This window comes from Echinops telfairi, unplaced genomic scaffold (genome assembly GCF_000313985.2).
Source record: "Echinops telfairi isolate 266 unplaced genomic scaffold, ASM31398v2 ScPeMD7_5592;HRSCAF=6446, whole genome shotgun sequence".
In the NCBI taxonomy this organism is placed as follows: Eukaryota; Metazoa; Chordata; class Mammalia; order Afrosoricida; family Tenrecidae; genus Echinops; species Echinops telfairi.
The window spans coordinates 31,464,426-31,482,053 of NW_022109491.1; the positions used below are offsets into that span (position 1 = coordinate 31,464,426).

At 40.4% G+C, this 17,628-nt stretch overlaps 1 protein-coding gene across 4 annotated transcripts in view; it reads right to left on the reverse strand.

The window, feature by feature from the left end:
• GPCPD1 (glycerophosphocholine phosphodiesterase 1) overlaps nucleotides 1–17,628 on the reverse strand; it is a 55,080-nt gene that overhangs the window by 9,843 nt on the left and 27,609 nt on the right. For 3 of the 4 annotated variants that reach the window (XM_045295352.1, XM_004697846.2, XM_045295354.1), the window contains exons 7-15: nucleotides 15,357–15,591; nucleotides 12,945–13,107; nucleotides 12,497–12,629; nucleotides 10,195–10,249; nucleotides 7,195–7,287; nucleotides 4,018–4,095; nucleotides 2,999–3,038; nucleotides 2,107–2,168; nucleotides 38–103 (exon numbers count right to left, since the gene is read on the reverse strand). In XM_045295352.1, the coding sequence (XP_045151287.1) occupies nucleotides 38–103; nucleotides 2,107–2,168; nucleotides 2,999–3,038; nucleotides 4,018–4,095; nucleotides 7,195–7,287; nucleotides 10,195–10,249; nucleotides 12,497–12,629; nucleotides 12,945–13,107; nucleotides 15,357–15,591 (925 nt within the window). The remainder of the gene's footprint in view (nucleotides 1–37; nucleotides 104–2,106; nucleotides 2,169–2,998; nucleotides 3,039–4,017; nucleotides 4,096–7,194; nucleotides 7,288–10,194; nucleotides 10,250–12,496; nucleotides 12,630–12,944; nucleotides 13,108–15,356; nucleotides 15,592–17,628) is intronic. The other variant, XM_045295353.1, reaches the window with a different exon arrangement.

The following is a 17,628-nucleotide window of genomic DNA, read 5'->3' on the forward strand; positions in this document are numbered from 1 at the left end:
GGGTGGCAAGAATGAGTTACCTTGGAAAATTACTTACCCTTTGCTGGCAGATCCATTTTATTTCAATGTTAAATCCTACATCTTCTGGCAAAGACTCTAAAACCTAAATTGTGTGTATTGGTGGGAATGGATTAGGAAGAAGAGAACACAGAATTATTATTAACATTTTCAGTCATTAAGGAAGGTATCATCAGTGAAGAAAAAGGGTTTGTGCCTTATGCTTTCTCATAGACCAAATACATTGGCTGACAATTATGTTAAATAAGAGAGTCAAAAGTAAAACAAGGCAGCATCTGTGCTGAAGGGTTACAACCACCACCACGAAGGATCTGACCACCCGAAAGCCTCTTCACATGAACAATGAGCACGGAAACCCAGCTGTAACGAGACAGGCAACCACATGTTCTCTGAACTGCACTCCGCTAGTCGGGCTTCTAAGGTAATGGTTACATAATGCTCAACCAATGAATGAAGCGCTTGTAATCTCTCCTGTTGTTTTTGAGTGCTGTCAAATCAATTGTGACCAACAGCAATCCACCATGATACAAGAAACCTGCCCCGTGGCCTGTCCTCGACTGCAATCATTATGGAAACATGCTGCCATGTCTTTACTCAGTAGCACACAGCTGACGTTGGCTTGATGGCACAGCACAATGACCACCACCACAGAGCTGGTAGTCAGTCTGGTGTCCTACGGTCCAGTCCAGCATTGACCCTAGAGAGCTGACTGCAAAGTACAGCTTCTTAATACAGTTTAGACTCAATTTTGTGTGGGCCTGACTTCTTTTTGTATGTTTTTGGTCTTATTTACTGTGGCTATTAAGTAACATGATAAAGGGTGCAAAGATTGAAGTTGTAAAGATTTCGTCTTGTTTGGATCCATAATCGATGCTCATGGAAGAAACAGTCAAAAGATTAAGAGATGCATGCATTGAGAAAATCTGCTGCACAAGATCACTTTAAGGCAGTGGTTCTCAACCTTCCTAATGCTGCGGTCTTTTAAAACAGTTTCTCATGTTGTGGCGACCCCTCAACCATTAAATTATTTTTGTTGCTACTTCATCACTGTCATTTTGCTATTGTTATGAATTGGGCAACCCCTGTGAAAGGGTCATTCGACCTCCAAAGGGATCGCAACCCACTGCTTTAAGGTATTGAAAAGTAAGAAGATTACTTTGAGGACTAAGATGTGCCTGACCCAAGCCATGGTGCTTCCAATGGCCTCATCTGCATGTGCAAGTCAAACACTGAATGAGGAAGACGAAAGAAGAAGTGATGCATTTGAATTACGGTGCTGGCAAGTATATCAAAAGTCCCACGGACTGCAAAAAGGACAAACAGGTCTGTCTTGGAAAAAGTACAGCCAGAATGTTCCTTAGAAGCAAGGATGGGGAGTCCTCATCTCATGTACTTTGCACATGTTGTCAAGGAAGACCCATCCTTACATAAGACATCACAGTGGTAGAGGGGGAGTGAAAAAGAGTAAGCCCCTTGGTGAGATGGTTTGGCACCGTGGCTGTAACAATGGGCTCAAAGATAAGAACATTGTAAGGATGGTGCAGGACCGGGCCAGGGTTTTGTTCCATAGAAGTTGGAAAGGTGCCAAACAACAACATCATAAAGCAACACAATTTGGAAAAAGAAAAAAAGTGCATGTATCAGAGCTTATCTGATTAAATACTGAGTTTGGAGCATGGTGATTCTTTATATTGAAACTGTATTCTGCCATTTAGGTGTTTCTCTTGGGGTGGGATGTTAAAATTTCTCTGTGATTAAAATGTTGATGATCCTAAAGTAAATGAGTGAATGAGTGCCAGTGTGTGTAAGTTATTTGGTTAAATAAGATCTGCCAACTCTTTTATAAATACCGAGTTGCTGTTGTTGCTCTGTGAAACCAAGTAGCCCAGATGTGCCACACAAGAAAGTGTCTTTTCTAAGAAGCACCACTGACTGACGCTGCTCTTCAGTACATTCGTGCTGTAGAGGCCACTTTGAGGCAGAAGGAACTGGACAGCAAAAAGTTTGCTATGAGACTAAACATAAGTTATTTGGGCAAACAGAATAAATAGAATAGCCCTTGCCTTGATTTTTTTGTAAGGCACTTACCATCTTAAGAGAAGGAAATGGCTGGTTTTCAGAGAATACATTTTCTTCCTCAACTACAGATTCTGAAATATTAAATGACAGGAACTTGTGAGTAAATAATAGCAGGCTATTCACTAAAATCTTTCCTAAATTCTTAGAGCAAAAGAAAAACAAAGCTAAAGGCATTAGGAAATCCTTCTGGGTACAGTGTTTGTCCACATTTGCTATTTTTAAGCATTCAGACTCCATTTTCTATATCAGCACCTTTTATGAAACTCGTTTGCAGAACTGAATATAAGCACCACCACTGGTGGCCTCAGCAGTGATAGTGGCTCACAAAGGTAGGTAAAATGAATTTAAACACTGATGATGGGGGATACTACTAGAGTCACGAAAGATCTATAGCCCTATGAAGTCATTTGTTAAACCACGCCCCGTTCATACTGTGGGAATACGTCTCTCTTCCAAGTGTCTAGCACCTCACATTCCTTCACGGAGGTGTTCGTGCTGTACCACGATCACAAGTGCAGACAAACATGTGGAGGACCTTCTGTATGCAGAGGACTGTAAGAGACTCAGGGAACATAGTGTCCTTGTCCTCCAGAAGCTGAATATCTAGTGGGAGAGACAGGACACCTACCACAATAAGCCTCAAATATGTAGTATTGCCCAATATGTAGTATTACCACAATAAGCCTCAAATATCTAGTATTGCCCACTTGAGTATCAGTAAAGTGAAATCATAAAATGATGTAATAGGCAGGGCAAGCTTACCATGGAAATTAATGTATGTAAAGCTTTCCACTTCTAAAAAATGACATTTAAATATGCCAATACCGAATTCGCTAAAACAGAGAAGGAGATACCATACTAACAATAACAAAATTAAAAGTGTTGCCAAACTGGTACCTACCTTTCCGATCTTTAGATTTGAGTGCAGTCACATGAGCAAGCTGGAAAACAAAGACACAAAACATAATCAGAAAAAAACAAGCCCTGCTATATGAAGATACTGTAACTTGACAAGCTAGTGAGTAAGAAAAGACCATAATGCATACACGTATCAGCTTCATAAGAACAAGCACTGCCACGAAGGCTGGAGGAACCCCGAAACTCCTGCCCTGAGACAATCTTTACACTTTCAACCCAAATTACCCCGAGTCTTCCTAAACCCAAACCACAGTTTAGCTTACCCGGCAGAAAACACTGAGCAGTGTGCCCCCTTTAGGAACTGTCTAGGATCAACCAGACAGCAGTAACTCACGAGACCGCCTGAAACTCAGGAGGCGGGAGCTTGTTACTGGAGGGAGAATGGCTACGCAACGTGGAGCATGCACACCAGTGCCACTGAATCGGTGTGCACTACATGATGGTGTGCCAGTAACCACGGGAACACAGAGATAGTATTATATATTGTGCGTGTGGATACACAGATCATCACCAAATGCCAAGTATAGACGTAGAACCTAAAACCTTCAGTCAGGAATCTGTTTACACTTACATAATCGACCATTTCCCTGGTATCTGATGGGAGTGGGAAGAACTACTCCAAATAGCATGGCTCAACAACATAAACAGAGATCTTAGAAATTGATACAAACCAACTCTCACATAACAGGCCAAGATTATTGTAAAACAGTAAGTTGCGTGGAAAGGCAGACCAAACGCCAACCCAAATGGTGAGAAGGGCTACTTCCTTTGAGCTCCAAAGACCTCTGACCTCACCTCTCCACTGATCCAAAACTCAACAGGGCTTTAGGAAAACTGTTAGGAGAGCAGATGGATCAGCCAAAGTCAATTTTTGAACTTTATCCAACAGAAGACCAAAGTTTATACACTCTGGATGTGGACTATAGAGAGGCATTCCCACGTGCCTGTAGGGCGGTATAAGAAAGATAAAGGACAGGTCACATTCCATGAGACTATTACTACCTTCAATAACTGGAGTTGGTCAAATGTTAACTCCTTTACTGGAATTTCAAATAATTCAGCTGGATCAGCATCAAATTTCTAAAAAACAAAACAAAACAAAAAAGTATAAAACTGACACTTAAATTGTTACCCAAATGTTAGATGTTAACTCCAATGCCTCAGCTGACTGACCAATAACAGTGCCATGTGGCCATAAAGGAGCCCATGCAGGGATGCCCTCCTAACTAACATCCCCCCTACCCCCCACGCCTCTTCTGTTCGGGTTCTGTTTCGAAGGGACATGGAGCGGGGCTTGGCAGAAAGAGCACAGCTGGGAGGACGTGGTGGCACTGAGGACACCACAGTCAAAAGCCAGTCACCCCTCTATTCCCTGTTGTTCTGCACACGTTGTACCTGATGCATACATGCGTGTTAAAAAACGCTAGAAAATGAACATGTTAAGTACTATGTGAGATTTGTTAATGGGTTTTTAAGCTTTTCTCTGACATTAAAAACCACTAGAAAAAGCCATTGTGTCCGAAAAATTAATAATTATCTGATAAATTAAAATGTTAACAGCTCTAAGTACTAATATTTAGCAAGAACTCTGCTCTTCTGTTACACTTTAATGCCAGATCGATTGTCACACTACACGTCTACCCTAAGGACATGCTTTAATGTACCACCAAAATTCAACAACCCAACAAAGTCTCCATGTGTACATAATGGGAGCCTGTATATACATAAAGTACAAGGGGGGCTCATTATATTTTCATTTCCTTTTTCCACAGAATTATTGAAGCCCCTCATATTTCTGGAGTATGGAAGAATATGGAATAAGGAAGAAATTACCAAGAGTAAGGGTGAGACAAGGAGAAAAGGGAAAGGCAGACTTATTTTTTCACTTCATAAACTTCTGAACTACTTGCATTTTTAACAGTAAACATGAATTGTATATATATAAAGAAAACACTAGCTTAATTAAAACTCAAACAGAAAACATGTACAAGTCATTACTTTGTTACCCAATTAACTCATCCAAGTTCAAGTTCAGAGCAAGTCAGTCTGGTAAAAACTGGGGATGAGTAAGTAATCCTCTTCAATTAATCTCTCATAGATCTTTAGAAATAAGTTACAGATAGATTCATTAATCTCCATCTTAGTTATTTAAATGCATTAGCTTGCCATTTCTTCTCATTTCACCTCGTATTAACATCCCCCCACAGCAAAACCGACCTGCTCCGTATCTGTTACCTTACTCTACATCTGTCACTGGAATAGATGCCCTCCTACTTCCCTCTTGTTATATCACCTCACAGAAACAGAAGGTCTCTTTTCTGCACATCACAGTAATCGAACCTCCCCAGACTCAGACTGAAATCCGCTAGCAGGCTGAACTGTGTGCCTGATCAGAGTCTCGTATACTCCTCCAGCAGGCAGTGTCTACTAAGTGGTCTTATTCAAACCCACTCCACCGAAAAAGCACACCTAGCAGTTTAAAAGATAATGTCAAGTGAACCCTCACAGTGTAAGTCCCTGAGGAATCACTTGATAATGTGAATACTGAGGTTCAGAGCCTACTTAACTGTCACAAGTAAGCCCGTATATCCAGATATATATATACATATATGCATACATATTTGTCATTGAATATATCTCAAACATCCATCGTGTCCTCCTCTCCATTCTCATCTCATCATCTTTATGCCAGCTTGGATTTACTTACCTTTGGCTCACACTAGATCAGCTATCAAAATAGTCATCTTAAAGTTTTGCTGTTGTCTTTTTACATTAAGAAAAAAATGTTTTGCTAAATTCCTTACAGAGTTAATAAAGAGAGGTGGATCATAAAACAGTGGAGGACCATGCCACTAAAACCCCAAATGCATTCAACATTTTACAAAGTAAGCGATAAAAGGACAGTATGCCAGCCTCGAGTAGCACTTCGGTGGTATAAACATCCTACTGTCCCAGCAGTGAGCAGAAAAGATGAGCCACAAGTGGAAAGTGATTTGCAAAGAATGAACCTGAGCTTAGGGACTGCTTTTTTCAGTAAGCCACAGACCCTTCCCCTGGTGTGTACACTTGCTATGGGAGAGAGAGGAGTCTTTCTACTCCTGGAAAGAGCTACAGTTTCTGAAACCCACAGGGGCAGCTCTACCTTGACCTATTGGCTCGGTTGCTGAGTTGGAATCCACTTGATGGCAGGAAGTTGGGTTTGGGGAGCTGCTTTTGATGAGGCCGCCCTGTGTGCATGCATTGCTTCCTTTATCTTTTATGGCAGCAGGGTGGTGGGCCAGAGGTTCTGACGCTTCACAACTGGACAACTGTGACATCTAGATGATTTCAGAGCCAGGAAGATGAGACTGCTCTGGCCTGGGAGAACCAGAATCCTGATGCTGCCGTCACTGGGATGGTAGTGAAATTCACAAAAATCCTTGCTGCACCGAGGTTACAGGATACTGTCCTCCCAGAAGCCCATCACCGCGGGCCACTGGTAGTTTATCACCAAACGCACTTGGTCTAACCGAGGGGTCACATGATATATACACTGGCTGCTCTCTAGAACAAGCCAAATCAAAGAACAAGGGAGAGGCAACTCTGCTAATGCCAGCAAGCCCATCACAGGGTCTGAACTCAAGATGGCAGGGAACAGGAAGTCATCGCCCCTTGGGGTTTAGTTCTGAGCATCTCCTTCTATGTCTGCCATCTCGCCCTGGCTCCCAAGTCTAAACTCCTTACCTCCTCCACACTATGTGGAACCAAGCGCCCTTTTTCTAGTTCTAGGTTTTGTTTGTTTACTGTGGCTCTTCTTACGTCATATGGCTTTGCAATTAGAAGAAAAAGCAGAAATAGATGGGCAACTAAAAAAAATCAAATTAACACTACGCTATCCCTCCTCTCCTGTCACAAATAAGTGACTGTGGCCAACAGATATAAAGCACTGGAAATGTCACTTTAGTAGATAGTAAATTATTATAATAAAAAGATGCCAATTTAGTAAAGACCCTATTCAAGGAAAGTAATATTCCTATCTTATCACTGTTTTGATGTAGGGGCTTTAGAGAGAAAAGACTGGCAGTAATTCGTCAACTAAGTTACTTATGTAGCAAAGTGACAGACTAGTTAACAAATAATTAAAAATACAATGTTTCTAATATTTCGTCCTCTGATGCATCAAGAAGAGTTTCAACATACCTTTTTCATAGTCAAACAACAGGTGAGATCATGATAGACGACAGGCACAAAATCCTTTGAAAGATGTACATCAAATTCTACAAAGGCTGCACCCTGAAGGAAATAATGGAATAAGTTCTGAAGAAAGGAAGGTTCACAAAACAACATCTACAAGAAATGTATGCCCCCCTCTATAAAGTTATAAACCTACAAAGGAAACCATAAAACTTCCTTCCATGTTTCAACTTTTTCTAAAACATTTCTTCTCTTAAGACAATTACGACGATTTTACCTTTTATTCCTCTCTGGCACAAGCAAAGTAATTGTTGTTCCCTGCCAGAGACTGAGCCCTGATCCACTTGCAACACCTGGGGCACCTCGGCTGCATTGAGGCAGCCTTCCCTGGTGCCCCAGCTGCTACAGCTACTGCTGTTGGCAGAGCAGGAGCCCAGCAGGAGCCTGGGGCCCAGGGTTTCCCCGCATGCCACAGCAGCCTCTCAGAGGGGAGATGGGGGTGCTATGCTGCAGAGCCTCTTCAGTAAGCTCCCTGATGGCCCGGAGCAGCAGGCTAGCCTTGCTTGGCAAAACCTCAGGATAAGAGACCTGAGGTGACCAGATTTTAACACTGGTAAAGGGGGACAAAAGCGGGACACCATTGATAAAACGCATATCCTGGCAAAATAGCCACATGGCAGCCGAAAACCGTATACCCTAGCTCGTCGTGCCTTCTTTCCAAAAATTGGGACTTGTTAAAAACGCCAAGGGACGTGGGAAAAATTGTTAAAAAGCGGGATGTCTGGTCACCTTACACTAGAGGGAAATAGTAACTGAGGCTCGAGAGAGAGAACAGAAAAAGGCAACGTGATGACAAATTTCCTGACAAAGGCGTATAGAGGATAACAAGACCAAGAATTAGGCTAAGGATGTACTTCGAGTCGTCTGATCCAGAGGGAGAAGGAATCCAAATAAAGGAAGACGACAGATACTGGCGTACAAACGTGTGTTCATGGACAGAACGCCAGCAGGAATCAATGTCTGAGGGTTCTGCAAACTTATCGGCTGAGACCCACAAATGTGCTGAACAAGAATAGACACGTTTTCCTGCTCCACCCTCTAGCCCCTGTCCTGGAAGGTCAGCCAACCTGCAAATGCACATGGGTACCAGATAAAACCATAGGAGTTGGAGGTTTTAAAGTTACCCCCTTGATGACTTCCAATGCAGGCAGTTTAGCTCCTTGTATTACTTTAAAACATGACAGTATCACAAATCAATCCTTTCAACGGGAACAAACTCTATTGTCCTGAAATAGTTACAACTATTAAAGAGCTTAAATCGAATCTTTCTAAATATTTTATTTGCATAATTGTCTATCAAATCTTGATGCCAAAATTCATGTGAGTTTTAAGAAATCTTCCAGTAACAGAATTAAAACCTGTTCACATGCTTTTAAGATTTAAGATAAGTAATTAAAATAAAGTATTCTAAATTATGGATTACGAAGGGTTTCAAGTAGGTAGGTTTACTGAAATCCTCTCTCAAAAGCAAGGGACCCTGAACATTTATCTCATCGCACGTTTACAGTTAACAAGTTATTTTGGCTGGGGGGGAAGGGACAGTTATGATGAAACTAAACTGGTTCAAAACTGCCAGCAAATGGATAGATTAATATTATCCTTTCAACACAAAAAGACCAAACTCTCCATTATTCACATTAGTACTTTGAAGCATTAAAGTAAGAAGCCATCTCGTCAATCTAACATGGCATGAAATATAAAATGTATTCTTTAGGTAACACCACAAGGGGGGGAATGCTGCCATTCAGAAAGCTGTAAATGATTGTACAACTGTTAAGAGGACTGAAATATTGAATATGATTTGCAAATTATATGCCAGTAAAACTATGAAATTGTACAATAAGGAAATTAATTTTAAAAGTTGTAAAACCCACTTCAATCTCAGAGACATTAAACTAACGTAAGAATGAAGCCTATCGCTTGGATGAATGAGGAACCATGGTGGCATGGTGGTGGCTTGTTGCGCTGCTCACTGCAGCCAGCGGTGTGAGACGGGCTGTCTACTCCTGCAAACAAAGTTGCCGTCTCAGAAACTCACAGGGCCAGTGCTCCCTTATCCTGTACGGTTGCTATAAGTTGGCAGTGAAGGTTTTGTTGTTTTTTAATGATTAGGTAGTGTTTTCCTATAAAAGTAATCAAGTTAACCGCCTCACTAATTAAGTTTACCTGATTTTAAACCGTTTTAAAAAGGCACACGTTTAAAAAAAAAAAAGGCACACATTAAGGCCTATGCAGGATGCAATGGAAAAAAGAAATAATTTTCTTAAAGTAGGTTTCCTAGTCAGGCATAGAATAATATGAGCAAAAACTCAGGTTCTTGATTTAAAATGCCAAGTTGCAGTTTCTGTACAAACAGATTCATTCCTGATTAGGTTAAAAAAAAGGAATATTTTTGTTTTTAAAAATAAATTTAACATAATTAGGCTAATGTTTTTAAAACTGTTGCATAGAATAATCTGCACATCCTTATATAACCGAAGTGAGTATCTGAATAAGTACATTATTCCATTAATAAACACCAGTGCTGAACGGGGGAATTCTGTTTCCTGATCATTAAAAACTGGTTACCTGAACGAACCGTGATTCGGAAACTATTGCTTTCACCCAAATCTTAATCCAGTGATCCTTCATCTTCTCTTAGAAACATGTTGCCTAGCCCCATATAGTTCTCTTTTAAACCTATCAATTTACACTGTAGGGGGAGCCCTAGACCCACATTTCGTACTGCAACGTCCCAAAGTTAATTAAATTATAGCAGTGGGTCTCTACCTTCCGAATGCTGTGACCCTTTAATACAGTTCCACATGTGGTGGTGACCCCCCAACCATAACATTATCTTCATTGCTACTTCATAACTGTAATTTTGCTACTGTTATGAATCGGGCGACCCCTGCGAAAGGGTCATTCAACCCCCTGAGAACCGCTGAGTTATAGAGGTTCACTTACATGACTAGCAGCATTTCTTAAAGATGCAACAGTATTTTCTTGAACTTTAGCAAGTCTGAAATAAATAAGAAATACTGTTATATACTATAGGAATTATGAAATCAATTTTATGAAGATGGTAATTGTTCTTTTTCAAAAATGAAAATCGCATCTGTCCTCTAATGAGGTTAATTTTGTCAACTCTAAATAACACGGAGGAGCCTGGTAGTGTAGAGGTAGGAGCTGGAGTGCTAAGTGAAAGGTCAGCAGTTTGAAACCACCAGCCGCCCCGAGGGAGAAAGGCTGGATGTTCTACTATAGTGTTCCATTACTGTCTCACAAACTCACAGGGGCAATTTTACTGTCCTATAGGGTTCCTCGGGTCACCATCAACTTGATGGCAGTGAGTTTGATTTGAGATATAAGACAGTGATCATTACTTAGCTGATATGAGTATATATGAATATCTTTTACATTGATGTAAACTAACAGCTATTGTATTTTCAAGCTGAATATAGGGCACATTCAATACCACAATAATGGGAACTTGCCTTCCTTGTAATAATAGTCCGATCACTGCTTTTTTTCTTGAAGACTAGTAAGATATGGTACATAGGCCAATTAAAGAACACAATCCCCTTTAATTGCAGGAAGGGGTAGAGACATAGAAACGTGTTCCTTGCAATGAGATCTCCAGATAATATTTTTTTTAATTGGAGGACTCTTTTTTTAAATTTTATTTATTTATTTTTTACATTTTATTGGGCTCATACAACTGTTATCGCATTCCATACACACATCAATTGTGTAAAGCGCATTTATACATCGTTTCTCAAAATATTTTCTCTCCACTTAAACCCCCGACATCAGGTCCTCATTTTTCCCCTCCCTCCCCGCTCCCCCCTCCCGCATGAGCCCTCGATAGTTTATAAATGGGTATTTTGTCATATCTTGCCTTGTCTGACATCTCCCTTCATCCACTCTTTGGTTGTCTGTCCCCCAGGGAGGAGGTCACACACAGTTCCATGTAATCGGTTCCCTCTTTCCTACACATTCTCCCTTTACCCTCCCTGTTTTGCCACTCACACCACTGGTCCTATAGGGCTCATCCGTCCTGGATTCCCTGTATTTTCAGTTCTTATCTGTACCAGGGTACCAATTGGAGGACTCTTACAAATCTTATAACAACCCACCATTCAATGGTATTAAGCACACTTGTACAGATGTGCCATCAACGTTTCCAAAACACTTTCTTTCTACTGGGGCCCTTGGAATCAGTGCCTCTTTTTTTCACCAAGTAACTTCTAACTGGCAGGCTCTGGTGAAAGGATGGGAGAAGACAGATGCCCCAACAGGTAGCTGTTTGAAAATGATATTGACTAGAGATAAAAAGCCACAGTGTTCGATAAGATGAAGCTGTACAGTACTTCTTCCTTAAACAGTGACATGCTTTATACTCCATAAGAAAGACTTATTGATCTCTACAGAAAATTATATAATAGTATCACTTCGAAAAATAGAGAGAGGAGAGGTAAAATTTACAGCACAAAAGTTGTCCAAATGAGCTACAATGCTGGTAAACTGTTTCCCTTACAAATTTACAGAGCTAGGTAGGAGATCACCTCTACCCTAATGAACCTTGCTTCTTGTGAGAAGGCACCGAGAGCTATGTGTTTCTGTTTTGGTCCAAGTCGCATTAATATCATTCCTTAAATTTACACCAGGACAAAATTCTGTTTTCTGGTTTTATTGTCCCCCCTTTTCATCAAGTGATCAGAATAATACAGAGACTGATCAGAATCTTAACAGAAAGTTGGTCTTTAAATAAATTGCAACCTCCAACTACCCAACTCCATTTAATTCCGACTGAATCTACAGGTTTCTCCCATTACCCAAAGCACAATGTCCCCAAAAAACTTTCACAATAATTTACCTGGAAAATCTTTTTGATCATTGCCAGACCCAAAGTATAACTTGTCAAATCCTATCAAATAACAAACATAACAGTCCAAACTATGGCGAGGCCAGTCTCACCGGCGGCTCAGGTTGGAGCTGCCTCGGTAACAGCTTGCTAAACTAAACACGAGTTTCTCTTTCCCCACTACTTCCCCATAATAGTGAAAAAATTTTTTTTTCAGTAAAAGCAGAGACTTGTAGATTTTTCATAAAAGCAAAGTCCTCTAAACAAACCTTTTGAAAAGCTGGGAATACCTGTACTTCAAGAGTCATTATACTAATGAAAAAAGGGTTATCAGCCCATTTGGCAGGGCAGACCAACATACCCTTATCAAACACGCCAACCCTCCACAAGTACTCAACCTACTGGGCAGTTGTTGTGGAGTTCCCTGCACCTCGATGTCCCACATCCAGTGGAGTTCTTGGCTTCCAATACTTGGAAAATGAAGATTTCATGTCACAATTATATCCTGGTAATGGCCTAATAATTATATAGTCAACTTTCAGAGAAAAAGTAAAGAAGGGATGGGGGAGACAAAGATGGAGGAAAAATGAAGACCATTTTGAGTTTAATTATATTTAAATACAATTTAACCCCACTTTAATAATCTCTAGCAAATATTTTTTAATCTAACAATTCAAGATTGATTTACACCAAAGCTTCTAGAAAGTAATATATATGTTCCCTCAAACTGTTATTTCATACTAGTTTGAATACACAGTATCTTTACTTTTCTTATAAAACCAACTTGAAACTAATGTAAAATCCAGTCCAGCCTCAACTCTTTGTAAGGGGCCCCATGTAACTAACATACCTCTCACTTTGCCTATTGTTTTCCTGGAGTTTCTGCTCATAATGGGAAGAGTCAGGACCCCAGCACTCTTCCCACTCTCCGCAATGGTAGACGATAAGAGACACGCCGTCCCCACGTGGCCAGGAAGGGCATCACCCTGAACCACGGGCTCACTGAGGTCTTCCTGGAAAAGGAAGTGAGAAAAACTTGACGACACCAAACTTTGATGTTCCTAATTTCAACGATACGAACAGTCAACTTAGAAACTATGGATATTTAAAGAGCACCAATGAGAAATACAATCAAATTTATATTTAGGTAATGGAAATGCCTTCTTTATAATATTCCTTTTCTCTTAAATGTTAATATTTTAAGACTTCCACATTTTATTTAATCGTTGCACTACTGATTTGAGTTCTGTTCTTCTAACATGCATGACATGAATTTAAAGCACTGATAAGGTTCTAATGTGCCTTCACATTCAAAGTCTCGGGCATTTTGTAGTGAATTTTTAACGTATGTTTTAGTCTCTAAAAGTACCATCAACACAGGTGGCATTGAAGAAATTTTAAGTAACTCCCCAAGAAACCAAATAATCATTTTGAGACCACACTGGCTATTCTATCAGCCCAGTCTATAAATAACACATTTCCAAAAATGGTAGCATTTGATAGGGAAAAGCTAGGGTGTTTCAGAGATGACTAAAAGACAGGTTCTTAAGCAGCAAGGAAAAGTTCAACAGAAACTTCCATTCTTAATGGTGGGAGGAGGGAGACAGTGGTCAGTGTTGAGAGGAAGGGGAAAAGAGGCGCTGATACCAAGGACTCGAAGCAAATGTTTATAAAATAATGATGGCAACGTATGTACATACATGCTTGATACAATTGATGTATGGATTGTTGTAAGAGCCCCCAATAAAATGATATTTTAAAAAAGAAAAATTCTTGTTTTTATCATGTAAGCTACCTAGTAACCTCGCTAGCTAACTGGAGAAAATCATTTAGATCCCTTATAATGCAAGGTAGCCATATAAGATATTCACACAGGCTATGTGGAGAGATATCACCAAGTTAAATAATGCAAAGTTCACAATAATTTTAGTTCTAACAAGTTTTGTCAGTCTGCCCTAAATTCTACAATCGACAAGAACCTGGGACTAGGTGCTGGTGCTGGGTAATTCTCTATTCTCCAGGGTTCACACGCTCGTCAACTCAGAACGGGGATCGGAGTGGCAGCGGAGCTGGAGGGTAAGAAACAGGCAGTGCTGTGGCAGCACAAGAGAGTAAGACCCTCAAGAGAGGTGCAGTGCTGTCCTTGGAGAGAATTTGACCAGCCCGAGAGCTAATCAGCTCTAACAAGCATCCCAAGTAGCTGTGGAAAGTAAGCAGGACAGAGTCTTAACAACCTGGCACATTTTTTTCACCATAGCAAAAACATTTAGAACAAAGCATGTGCCAATTCAATATTATTTTTACGTGGACAATCCAATGTCAATGATTATGCGTTCTACGTTACACCGCCACTCACCACTGAATAGGGTTCCTCCTCCTCCTCTGCTCCCACCCATGGTAACACAAATGAACTTTAGTCTCTGAAAAGTATCCTACTTCATATGACATATGAATATGACATGCTATTGAACCTTTGTGACATCTCACTCAGCATCATTTGTTCAAGGTTCATCCATGTTGTAGTGAGTACCAGGACTCCAATTCTCTTTCTGACTGAGTAATGTTCATATTGCATTGAGGAACCACCAACTCTTTCCTAGCATAACTTTTATAATAAATATAATATATTGATAAGGTCAAGTGAAATTACAAAAAGAGGAGCCCATTGTTAGAGCAAATCCTCATACTGAAAGCCCCCCAATCTATAAACCACTGAACTCCCCCATGGGGAAAACTCCCTATGCTTAGCTCCACAGGGACCTACGGAGAGTCAGACAGCCCTCCGGCCCTGTGCACTTCCTCAGGCCATCCAAAGACAAGATGGATGTTGCCAAGGGTTGCATTCTATTTACTTGGATCCACAATCAATACTCTTGGAAGCAGCACTCAAGAAATCAAACCATGCTCTGCACGGGCCGACTGCTGGACAAGACCTCATTAGTGTTAAAGGCATCACTTTCAGAATCTGTTGTGCTATAGTTCCTTGCCCATTGGGACTTGACCGCAGTGAATTTGGTTTTTTGGTTACCTGCCTTTGCAGTTGCCTCCCTATCATTCTTTGGGGGGCGGAATGATGCACAAGGGGGCATGTGACTCACTCTAGGAAACACTGCTTGAAGGAAGACGGTACACCTGACCGAAGCCAGAATATCAACAATGGCCTCATAAGAATGTGAAAGCTACGCAATGATTCCCGAGGACCGGAGAGGAAATGCTGTGCTGGCTACCGACACGGGAAGCACGACAGGAAAATGCCACTTACCTCAAAGAAGTCAAAGATCAGTTCCAGGTTATCTGGCTCCATCGTCTGTATGCTGTACTCCGTCCATCGGTCAGGCTGTAAGCCATACCCACACTCGGGCTGGGAATGTCGGCACTTGAACTCGTGGTCACTTATTAAGGATATCTCTAGGCTGTTAGACATTTTGTGAAGAACTGTCGGAGATACCCTATCATCATCATCATCTTCCTCCAGACCTTCCAGTGTCAGTTTTACCCTACGTTTTCGGAAAAAATAAATAGGAATGTTGCCTAAATGCAGAATACAATATGCTCAGTCTTCACAGGGTTACAAAGACTATGTGCACTAAAGGTTACAGCATTGCATGGTTTTACAAACACCTTTTTATGTGTATGTATTTCATAAGTTTTCCATGTCTATTATGTCTATAAGGCTTCTTCTGCTCATAATTCTTGGGCTAAGATTTTTAAATAAATGAAATCTGAAATGATACTATTTTCCCCTTTGCAGTTGCTATAATAACTTCTTAACCCTCAAATAATATTAAGATCTCCTTTTGAAAAGTTCTCCAATCTTTTTCTCATACATATACAAACAAACACAGGATTTACCCTGTTAATGTGCATTAAAAGGCTGTTGGCAAGTGTAAGACATGACAAAAATGATAATAATTTATAAATGATCAAGGGTTCATGAAAGAGGGGGATGCGGGGAGGGAGGGGCAAAAATGAGGAGCTGATACCAAGGGCTCAAGTAGAAAGAAAATGTTTTGAGAATGATGATGGCAACAAATGTACAAATGTGCTTGACACAATGGATGCATGTATGGATTGTGATAAGAGTTGTATGAGCCCCCAATAAAATTATTTTAATTAAATAAATAATGAATGAATGAATGAATGGCTGTTGGAGTTGGACGTTACAAATTTAAGATTTTTTCCCTTATTCTACCACTGTGAGATTCTAGGTACTTTGGGGAAAATACATTACTAAAGAAATGCATTTGTATTAAACCTTTCTATACACATGAACACATAAGTATGAAATAATACAAATATAGTGAAACAAAAATGTGAGTCTCAAATTCCTATAAACCTCAAAGCAACAGAAATTCAGACCAGTTAGCCAACCCATAGAGCCAGAGTTCAATCTTATCCCAAAGAGAAGCAGTAACTTATAGAGATACTACTTTTAACTCAAAATGCCAACTCAATTTCAGAATATTTCAGGTACCAATTGGAATATATAAAGCAATTTTAATATTGTTATTGTGACTGTTATATAATCTGTCAACTTGCAAAGGGGTGGAACCTAGCCTGTCAATCAGGTCACAGCCAATGAGGCCTCTGTGAGGATATGACCTCCTTTTGAGGATTCTGGAACTCCTGTCTTCCTCCCTGGAGGTAGGACACACATTCACCCTGTGAGCCATGTCTGTTGACAAGCCACATGGAGCTACACTGATAGAGCCAGAACCCTGGAGCTGGAGGAGCCATGCTGAGATACTTCCACCATCACTGGATCCACAAGACTTTCTACCCATTGGCCTGTGATCTTCCTGCTTTGTGTCATTTCATGTGTTGTGTGAGTCTGAAGAGAAATTCATAAACTGGTATAGGGCTTATGGATGAATATCGGACTTACAGACTTATTCTGGACTGGCTGGGATGTTTTATTAAAATACAATTATTCTTTATATAAAGTTCTTTCTTATACACAAGTATCTATGAATTTGGTTTCCCTAGTCTACCCGGACTAACACAGTTATGTGGGGAGTACTCAGTATATACCAAGCAATGTTAGAAAGTACATAACAAATTGAGCTATTAAATTTTTTTATTCTAGATTTAAATGACTCCAATTTAGAAGACAATTAACAAAATTATACTTCAGAGCCTGCCCTTTCTGTAGGAACCCCTGTCCTTACTCACCACTGGGTTTATCTAATAAGTCATATATTTTTGAGGTGCACTTGAGGACAGCTCTACAAATTATCCTATTAGTAATATTACTCTGTAATCACACTATAAAATCACAAGTAGCATTTTAATAACCCCCCCACCCCACCCCACCCCCCACCCCAAAAAATGCTCTCTTCTCACAATGGTTCTAAACCACTGATTCTATTGGTGAGTGTGAAGGAGCAAATGTTCACTGCTAGGGTTTGTGGTATTCAGACGACACAAACATGCTTGCTGAAAGTGAGAACTTGAAGCACTTTCTGATGAAAATCAAAGATTGTAGCCTTTAGTCTGGACTGCAACTCAATGTAAAAAAAAAACCCCAAATTCTC